At 43.8% G+C, this 10193-nt stretch overlaps 1 protein-coding gene across 1 annotated transcript; it reads right to left on the bottom strand.

The window, feature by feature from the left end:
- Window positions 1-5665: 5665 nt before the first annotated feature.
- LOC115316708 (beta-galactosidase-1-like protein) lies at window positions 5666-9906 on the bottom strand. Its single transcript, XM_040210987.1, has 3 exons — window positions 9848-9906; window positions 8253-9654; window positions 5666-6082 (listed from the first exon to the last, which is right to left on the bottom strand). The coding sequence occupies exons 1-3, from the start codon at window positions 9904-9906 to the stop codon at window positions 5666-5668; spliced, it is 1878 nt and encodes a 625-aa protein (XP_040066921.1).
- Window positions 9907-10193: the final 287 nt, after the last annotated feature.

The raw sequence follows: 10193 nt of genomic DNA, 5'->3' as shown, positions 1-10193 counted from the left end.
GTGCCATTCTTTTCTTCTTTTTCTATATGTACCTTCTTCTTTTATTTTCTTTTTCCGTTTGGCGTTCACGCGACTCCGTCACACACACCCACGAATATGAGCCTGTGGCCTCGGCGCGCACGGTGTCGGCGCGCACGGTGTCGGCGCGCACGGTGTCGGCGCGGATGCCAAGCACGGTACCCATTCGGCCACGCACGCGCTCGCTCGACGACGCTCCTGGCAATACCTCGTCAAGGACTTGCTGTACTTTTGCTATGTGTTTTGATTTAAGGTACCAAAATATGTTGTCGTTTTTGTTTCAGCAAACCTCTTTATTACTATTTTTTGATAGTTGTTTGGATGTTTCCTGGGTTGCAAATAGAAGCACGGGGATTTAAATTGCATAGTTCGAGAGAATCACTCAAAACCGTTAGTTCGTATTTGACTGAACCATCAAGGATATGCTCGTCTACTAGCTTCACTGTTCTGTTTACCGGTGTGCCTTCCATCTCCAATATAAAGTGTCTGTATTTTTGGTACGCGGTCGCAAGTACGCATCTGGTAGGTAGCGGCCCAGACTGATTCCCATCATAAAGGCGATGCCATATATTGTTTCCGTTCGGTTCAAATACTTTCTCTTAATAGAACCTGTCCTGGCGGGAATATGAAGGACCATGGCTTTCGTCAGCTGTATTCCATAGGTTAAATTTACAACTCCGATATTTAGCTTTTGAAGAGCGCTTGGAATGTCTCCCGACAGCATCAACATATATTGTTGATTGAATATTGTCCACGGAGATGGATGGTTACGTATCGAAGGCTTTGGAAGATCTTCGACTTGTAAAAAGTCATGGCCTTTTTGTCTTCAGTGAGTGAACAAGAACATGACGTCCCCGACCTGTTTTTTCGTATATCTTGTAAACTTCAGGCATGTAATATCTAATAAACGTAGCCAGATGCGTACAGGTTACTGAAAAAAGTAAACGATTACAATTACAAATACTTCCCTGTAAAAAGTAACCGATTACAATTACTTCCCTATAAAAAGTGACCGATTACAATTACAATCACAGTCTCAAGAAAGGAATTGAAAGATTACTTTAAAGTCATCAATTACTTCCCAAGTTACTTTTCATTCAGCTTTTTTTATTGCGGAAGCATAATCCTTTGTATCTCGCGCTCAGTTTTTTTTTTTTTGCTAAGAGTTGCAGTAAGTGATGCCAACACACCCAATCCCTCTCGCGAAAAAAAAATTGAATAAAAAGAGCGCTGCTTAAATACATTACTCGCAAGAGGCTGGATAAGGTCACTTTTCCAACCCGAGCGTAGCCTCCGGTGTACAAAAAAAAAATACCTAGGAAACGAAGCCCCCCCCCCCCCCCCCCCCCCCCCCATAGTGAAGTGCCTTAATTACTAACCCTCGAGGTCCGTGCTTAGTAGTTTCGAAAAAGAGAGAAAAGAATCGACCGTTGCCCAAAGCTCAGTGACACACGCAATTCTAAACCCCCCCCCCCCCCCCCCCCCCGAAAAAACAAATTGAGAAGAGTTGTAATAGGTAATTTTGTAATCGATTACAGCATCCATTACAAGTTATAAGGATCGTTACTCCTTAACGGAAGTAATTGAGGTGTTACAAAATTACAGCAAAATGTAATCGATTACGATTAATCCATTACTTGTAACGTGTTACGTACAAGTCTGCACGTAGCAGAGCGCGTCGGCTAAAATACAGTTCACACAAATAAGAAAATCTGAAATGGAGTGACGACACAAGAACACTGAGTGTCTGTCATTCGTACATTTCACTTTTTTATTCTTTCCGTGTAAATCATGTTATATCTGTTGCACATTTGAAATCTATATTCTTTCCTACTGGAAGGGCCCATACAGTTCCACCATATTCGTACAACTTACCTTTTATCTTTTGGGACAATCCACCTAGCCTCGTCTCCGTGGCGTCCATGAATTCCTTGTCGGTCGTTCTGAAGTTATCAGGTGCTATTTTGCTCCCAAGCAAGGAAGGACGTCAGTTGTCTTTTTCATCGCAGATATAAGAGCGGATAAAAAGGATCTCCAGAAGGTCCCCTCTCCGAGCTTCTTTGCAAAATTCTACCGGATCATAGCTGTCCACAATGCTTAACTTTAGCATGTCGACTCCACTCGACGTAGCTGGCTGTGGTTGTAAGACCTGTCATCCGCATCTTGTCAAGACAACATTTCTGGTATGCCCTGACACCCTGAAGTGAACTATATATCTGAAAATGTAACGGAAAAACTTGTCGTGGAGAAGACATTTTCTTTTTTTTCTGATGCCACCAATTTCCTATGCATACCCTATTGAAAAATCCTACAAAAATTTCCAGTGACATCGGTGAACTTCCAGTGACATCCGGTGAACTTCCCGTGGCATCCGGTGAACTTCCAGTAATATCCGCTCAAAACTGGTCAAGTTTTGCCCGTTCTCATCCGAAACCAGGGTAGTTTACCAGTCTTTGCTGGAATATTTGCCGGAATTTCAGCCACAGCCACTTTTGCTTACCAGACGACCGAACTCTGCTGGAAATTTTTACCGGAAACGAGTGACTCGTTTCCCCGTTTACTCAACTTTGCTGGAAGCCGACGCGAGGGAATGCGGAAGCCGAGACGAGCCGGGGACTGGGTCTGCAATTATAGTGCCTAGAACGCAGCAACGTTGAGTCCCCATGCACCCTCTCCTTTGCATTGGGTTTGAAGAAAACTGTTTTCTTTGTATTTCAACGAGCGGCAACAAAAGGACGCTCAATGTCTGCTTCCCGCTTCATGTGTGCGACCTGCATCTTCAAAAAGCAGCTGGGTGTCCGGATAAAAATAAAATATCTTCTAGTGACCTTTTTCTTACGCCTCTTTGTCCCTCCGATTTCAGAAGCATCCAGTGAGCGAAAAAGACGCCGGAGACGCCGTGACTGTGCCCTTGGTTTCTCAACGGCGGCGGATGTTAGTTCGCCGCGTTCTTGGTTTTCGCTAAGCGTGCTCCTGAGAGTGTGTATGTGTCCGCGTGGTGCACCCGTGGCGACGGCATCGGTGACGACACCGTGACTGTGTCCATGATGTTTCCTCAACGGCGGCGGATGTTGGTGCGCGTTCGTGGTTTTCGCTAAACGCACGTGCTACTGACGGCGTGTGTGTGTCTGTGTGGTGCACCTGCTCGGCTTTATTAGTTGAACTACCGTACATCTAGGAATTTACCCAGTGGCATTGTGAGTTGCTTGACAGATATTATTTGCGACAAAGAACTTGGTTGTTCCTATTTGTTCTGATTACTTTTTTCTACAGCTGTGCAAATCGTTTCACTGATATCGACCATGTGAACAAAAAGACATAACTTTCAGGACTATATGGACTAACCGTTTAAATTGTTATGGAATTGTCCAGTATCTGATGAGCATACACCACCCACAGCTCAGAGGCTTCTTCCTAAGTGCCTTCGGTTGACACCCCCCCCCCCCCAAAAAAAAAAGAACAAAAAAAAAACAAAAAAAACACGGTATGTTCCGGTGAATTGCGGCAAATCCGTTGACTACCGGTATATTCCGGCTTTACTGGAAGTGAAAGGAGTCGCATAATCCAGTGAAATAGACTTTTCACTGGAAATGAAATTTCGGTAAAACAACTTTTTCAGTAAAGATTGTGACGTAAATCAAATGGGAGGACAATAGCTGGAGTAAATGTGCAGGAGCAGGCTCCCGTCTTAAACCACTTATTTCTCAGCTAATTATGGATGATGTCCACCTACTTAAAAATGTGTGCTTTCTATGAGCTTCTACATTATATAAATGTTATGCTGTCTTGAACAAGTGTTCGTACTTTGCTGAGTCTTCTGAGCAGAAATGGCGCCATATTTAGCGGACGGCTTTTAAAGTCATTAAGCTGTCGAGGTGCCGCTAAATGAGAGCGTTGTTAAACATTCAAGTAATATTTCAGTAAAAATAATAAAACGTGTTCATTTTCTTGGGAAAGCAAAATTAGAAATGTAAATTCTAGACTTTTACACAATACGTTAAGTTGTTGTTATTTCTTTCGTATTTGTACGCTGTGTGGGTTTTTAAATAGTTATTGAAGTAACAAGGATCAGTAAATTTAGTACAATTACAGTGAAACTGGTTTCACAGCCTTTTTTCTTCTTTTTACAGCCACACTGTTAAGCGTTTGCAGTATACATCCGAATCTTCAAGTGACAAAGTGTTGGCAGAAATGCAGGAACACACTATTAACTAACCGTGACGTTCAGTTCAATTTTCTATTTTTTATCTTAAAATTTTCTGGCGCATATAATGTTAAAAGAGGGTTTGCATGATGCAGGATGCACTCAAGTCAACATGTTTTGAGTACCTATTGAATAGACGGATTGAATACAGCCTAGGCATATGATGCCGAACTTTCTTGTAGACGAACGTCTTACTCTGTCAGCGTGCTCAGAGTAATTCTACTGCGGGCATTGTGAAAAAAACGTATTAAATTACAAAATCTGTTTTTTTTTTACTTAGATTAACAAGAAACGGCATTCGTATCTAGATAAACCAAAGAACTTTGCCAAAGGTAGAATTACGCTTGATTGAAGTTACAGTATTTTATAAAGTATAGCAATAAATATCGAAAAACAAGCAGAGCAAGAAAAGTAATAAAAAATTACATTGATTATCTAGATAAATGATTAGGATGCTGTCCGAAAATAAAGAATACTATTTTTCACATTACTCTAGAACGAAGCAAAATGTAACTATATTCTTGCAGTGTAGTAGCTATATGCATTCAGCAAAAGCCTTTATAAATATATATAGTATCTGTGCAATTTGGCACTATGCATTGATAATTGTGCACAAGAGCTGCCAATCTGTCTGTACATTGAAAATAAAATATGTTGGTGTTATTATAGAAAAGTTTCAAAAAAGCAGGCCGCTCAATGTACGTCAAAAATGTGACTGCACCGTCGATACCACCGGAATTCGTGCAGACAACCAATATTCACTCGTCGCCAATCTTTCATACAAATATGCATATGTCGCTGTGGTTACCTCAAGTGATTGAAAGACTACATCTGTAGCCATTTTGTTTTTTACTAAATGACCCCAATAACTGACAATTTCGCCAGTCACCTGAGCAAATCACGCGAAACACGTAGCTCGTCCTACATGCCATGTGCTGCATCGTCCCCATTCCAGTAACGGTCACTGCTTTGAGCGGTCGGGTTCGTCTGCTCAGGATGTACACTGAAGCAATACGTCATGGATCAGTTTTTCGGCTGCCGCCAGGACTGTACTCGAACAAATGGAACATAGTTTGTGTGTTTCGTATGATCTTAATGACCAGTGCAGTACCTTAATCAGAGTTAGTAAGAGCATTGGAGAGCGTGTCTACTTGAAACTTCAGAGCACCCTGGCAGCTCGGAAAGTTTCGGGCGGCCCAAAATATCCAAACTTGGAAGATAGATACTGGCAAGTACCCAAATTTCAGAGTCACTTGGAGTACTTACTTTCTGTCTTTTATTTTTGAGTTATGTGATGAAGTGGAAGTAATGAGTAGTGTTTCGTTTTTACAAAGTCCTTTATTGCCACCGTTGATGGCTCGCGCAATTACTTGGGTTGCACCTAGGCGCACAGAAGTTTCCATTTCATTATTCTAGACGGTTCACCAAAAATATTACTTCGTATTAGACTCGCCCATTGAGGACATGCTTGTCTACCAGTTTCACTGTTTTATTTTCGGGTGCACTTTCCATTTCCAACAAAAAAAGCCTGTTTTCCATGGGATAAGGAAGCATGAAGGCACCCGGAAGGTACAGTGTCACTTGAGGTCCTGCCCTGGGCCAGTAGCGGCCCAGGTGGATTCCGTTGATAAAGGCGACGCCGTGTTTCCAACCCGTCGGGTCCAGGAAGGTGTCTCGTATAATGCCCTCTCCTGGCGGGAGCGTGAATCTGCCATGGAAGAAGCCTGGAACCTCTGGGCTGCTCCGGTTGTCAAGGAACTGCATGACCAGGCTGACGTCTCTGTTTTCAACCACCGGCACCGCTTCCATGGTCCAACCCTCCACCTTGTGGCCATTCAGTGTCACTCGGCCTGTGATACCCTAGAAAAGAAAGTATGTCAGCCAACAGCTACATAAACAAAATGGATGATCAAACTGAATGCATTTCAAATAATGTGTGACTTTTGCTTTTTCTTTGTGGAGGAGCAACGGGGCTTGCCTGCGTTACGGGAGTTTAAGCAGTGTTTTTGCAAATATTATGCCGCTATTGGGAACTTAGTTCCGCTAAAATTTGTCTAAAGTTATAAAGTATTGGAAGCGCACAACTTTATTATGTAGATAAGGTTTGAGCACAGCAAAGAGTATCACTAATGTAACCCGTCTCGTTTTGGTAATGAGGGAGGAGTAAGGGACAATACTTCGTTTCAAATTAACTTCAGACGCAGCCGCCGGTACGAGCCAATGGGACCAATCAAGTACAGTCAAAAGCTCAAGTCAAGAGGTCCTTTTGGTTTATCAAGAGTTCAACGATAAGAGAACACGTACATAAACATGACAAACACAATGATGGTAGCTTTGTAGGTGGAATCCCTTAGACAAACTAAGGGATGCAACCTACAAGGCAAAACCACCTTTCGGTTTAGACAAGGTGGCTATATTTTGCACCCTACTTTAAAAAAACAGCAAGTACGGTGGTTTTGTTGCGGTTGTAGTTTTGTATATAAGGAGACTGGTTGAATAAAATGATTAACTGAGTTCGAGACGCTGTCTGTCCCTTTTACGTTTTCTTCAACTGTATAAAATATTTCTCTTCCTGCGCCAGTCTCGCGTTAAAATCAAATGATATTTGTAAGCTATTTAGAAACGAACAGTTTCTTTTTGCGTTTTCTTGTGTTTATTATTACGTCTGATTTGTCTGCACTTTTTTTTATATAAAACAGCAGCTTCACAACTCAGAAATTGCGCGACGAATGAGTTAGACGTTCGTGTTTAGATAGCATAAAGCCGGCCTGACTTTCAGGTTTCGCGACATTGATTTACACTGCGGATAAAAATTGGTCGCCAAATGGGATGATAATGTCACACAAATTTCGGTCGAACTACGTGTTGGTGGAACAAGAAATCTGAGGGGTTAACCCTTCACCGATTCGCGCCTGAGAGTCCCGTGAACTGCCTGTGCCACGGGAGACGTGAGCTCAACCGATCGGCCGCTGTTCAGGTTGATAAGCAAAGGTTGCGGAATTACGGCTGCCGCAGCAGCGTCCATCGTCGTTTGAATAAAACAGGAGCGCGTTGCGTTGATGTGAGGAAACGAGCAAGCCAGCAGAAATAAAATTGCTACAGAAACCGCTCTTGTTGGTTGTCTATAGATTGCGATAGCATTCTCAAAAACAACCTCAAGCGCGACGTTTAAAACGGCGTCAAAGACGACGTACGAGAGGACGACTTCAGAGATGACGTCTCGGACAACCTCTAGGGCGCTCTCAAGGATGACTTCAAAGACAATGTCGAGGGCTACGTCTAGAACGACCTCTAAAACGATAAGGACGACCTCTAGGACGACCTCAATAATGACGTCCTAGAGGACGACGTCAAAGACGACATCTAGGAGGAACTCGAGTACGGCGTTTCGGACGACATTAAAAACAATATCCAAAATGATAATGTCAAAGACGACCTCTAGGATGGTCTCTAGGACTTCCTCCAGGAGGACCTCTGGAGCGACTTCAAGGACGAAGTCCAGGAAGACGTCCTTGAGGACGACGTCAAAGGCGATGTCAAGGACGACATCAAGGACAACCTCTAGGATGACGTTAAGCTCGTGCGGTCCTCCGAAGAGAGTGCAAATGTAAAGGTGTGTGAGAATGTGATCTGAATTGCTGGGGCCCTAAGCTGGACGCTTGGCAAAAACGACGGCGAGAAATCTGGCGGCCGTGATTGGCCAACGCCACACTTGACTTTGGCGCCGATAAATTATAGCCGCCGAATTTCTCGCCGGCTTTTCCGCCAAGTGTCCAGATTAGGGCCCCTGTACTGCGCAAACCTAACTGCGTGGCTCTCGGCAGCAGGCACGGCGCGCCGTCAGGGAGCACGGCTATGCAAATCGGTGGGCGCTCCGGTGCTGTCAGAGTGACGTCACTTCCGTGACCACAATTTCGTGACATCGATCGGGTAACTTTGCACCCCCTTCCAGGCACGAAGAAAGACGTAATTCTATGTCAAAGAATCAGACATTAAAAAGAAAATGAAAAGTTATAGCTAAAATACTTGCCTTTGGGTCCTTCCCTATTTTGAAAAACTCCCTGCCAAGATTTTCCACAAATACGCGTATAGCAAAAGTTTCGCCCTCCTTAAAATGCAAGATTTGGCGGTTATGATTTGAGTCGAGAGCATGTATACTGCCATTTGTAACGACGTAGGCTCTGTCCTTAATGCCAGACGCGACCAGAGTAGGATTCCTGGAGAGACCTTCCTTGCCCTTGGCTGTATACATGACGAAGCCATAGTCCTGGCCCATGTCTTCGAACGTCATTGGGATAGACTGCTCATACTTCTTGATCCAGCCATTTGCTCGGAAATGGTCTATTACTTCCATGAGCGATACTCCTTCGGTTAAATTTACAACTCCGATATTAAGCTTTGTAGAAGCGACTGGCACGTCTCCCGGCGGTAACGGAGCAAAGTCCTTGATAATGTCCCTTAACTTGTGGTACAAATCCCTCGGATCTCCCGCTTCGGAGAGTGGTGCGTTGTAGTCGTAGCTGGTGACCAGAGGACTGCCTTCTCTTGAGGGTGCACTAAACCCGAAGTTTGTCCCTCCGTGAAACATGTAGATGTTGACGGAAGCATTTCTGCGCATTAGTTCCTTAAACGTGTCCATAAATTTAGACGGAGTACCTTTCTCGTGCGCATCACCCCACCGTAAAAACCATCCTGTATACAATTCCATTAAGAAAAGTGGACATCCTTGGGAATTTATGGAATCCATCTGTGATTGAACGGTGCTCACGTAATCGGATGTGTACATGTTGGCAGCTTTTGGAACACCATGAACTCCTCCACAGTTGTGGTCTTTCTTCCTCCAATAATCAGCAGTGAACAAGATGGCATCGTCTCCGACTTGTTTCTTGAATATATTGTAAACTCCAGGCATGTAAGCGCTGTCGCACATTTGGATCCCGTACTCGTTCTCGACTTGAAGAGCTATTACCGAACCACCATTTTTGTAGAACGTTCCTTTTATCCTCGGTAACAGTTCACCCAACCACTTCTCGGTAGCGTCCATAAAGACCTTGTCGGTCGTTCGGAACTTATTGGGCGCAATTGTTTTGTAGAGCCAAGAAGGAAATCCACCGTTGTCTCTCTCACCGCAGATGTAAGGGCCGACACGAAGGATCACCAGGAGGTCCTCTCGCTGGGCTTCTTTGCAGAACTCTACCAGATCGTAGTTGTCCACAAAGTTTAACTTCCCAGGCTGAGGTTCGTGTCCGCTCCACTCGACGTAGCTGGCTATGGTATTGAGACCTGCCATCCGCATCTTGTGCAGGCGATCCTTCCAGTATGCCCTCGGAACCCTGAAGTAATCTATTTCACCTGATATGTAGCGGAAAAATTGGTTGTCTTTTCGAAAACATTTGTTTTCTTTGTCAATTACAAACGATCGTGTCTGGCATCTTGAATAAGAAACAAATCGCAGGACTAAGGCTAGAATCAATATCCAGGAGTGGGCCCCCATGCATAGCAACTTCTTTCTCAGCTAATTGTGAATACTATCTGCCAGCTTCGAATCCCCTTGCGCTCTATTTTTATGATTCACTGCGTATAAATATTATGCCAAGTGGAACAGGTGTTGGGTTCCTGGCTGACTCTTTCGCGCACAATTGTGCCTTGTAGATGGATCTATGTTTGACAACACTATTTAACATGTCGAGTTGCCGCTGTGTTCATTCAGGGTGGAATCTATGCGGAATTGTATATTTTCAACCAAGTTAATTTGCGTTTGCCATCTTGTTTTGAAAAATATAAAAAGCGTCAGAACTGTCAACTTAGGCTGATACGTGCTACCTAATATAGTTTTTAGGTTTAGCAGTTCTGTGTTTTGTTGCCTTCTAAAGGGCTTTTGAGGTGAGATTGGCGACTACAGTATAATTTCTGTGGTTCAGGTTTTAAAATTCTGCTTTTTTTGGGGCCGCAAGTTTAAGCACTCTCTATA

The sequence above is a fragment of the Ixodes scapularis genome, unplaced genomic scaffold, assembly GCF_016920785.2.
Source record: "Ixodes scapularis isolate PalLabHiFi unplaced genomic scaffold, ASM1692078v2 PGA_scaffold12__126_contigs__length_90152505, whole genome shotgun sequence".
Classification (NCBI taxonomy): Eukaryota; Metazoa; Arthropoda; class Arachnida; order Ixodida; family Ixodidae; genus Ixodes; species Ixodes scapularis.
The sequence above is the reverse complement of the archived record's forward strand: the minus strand, read 5'-3'. Positions and strand labels throughout refer to the sequence as shown.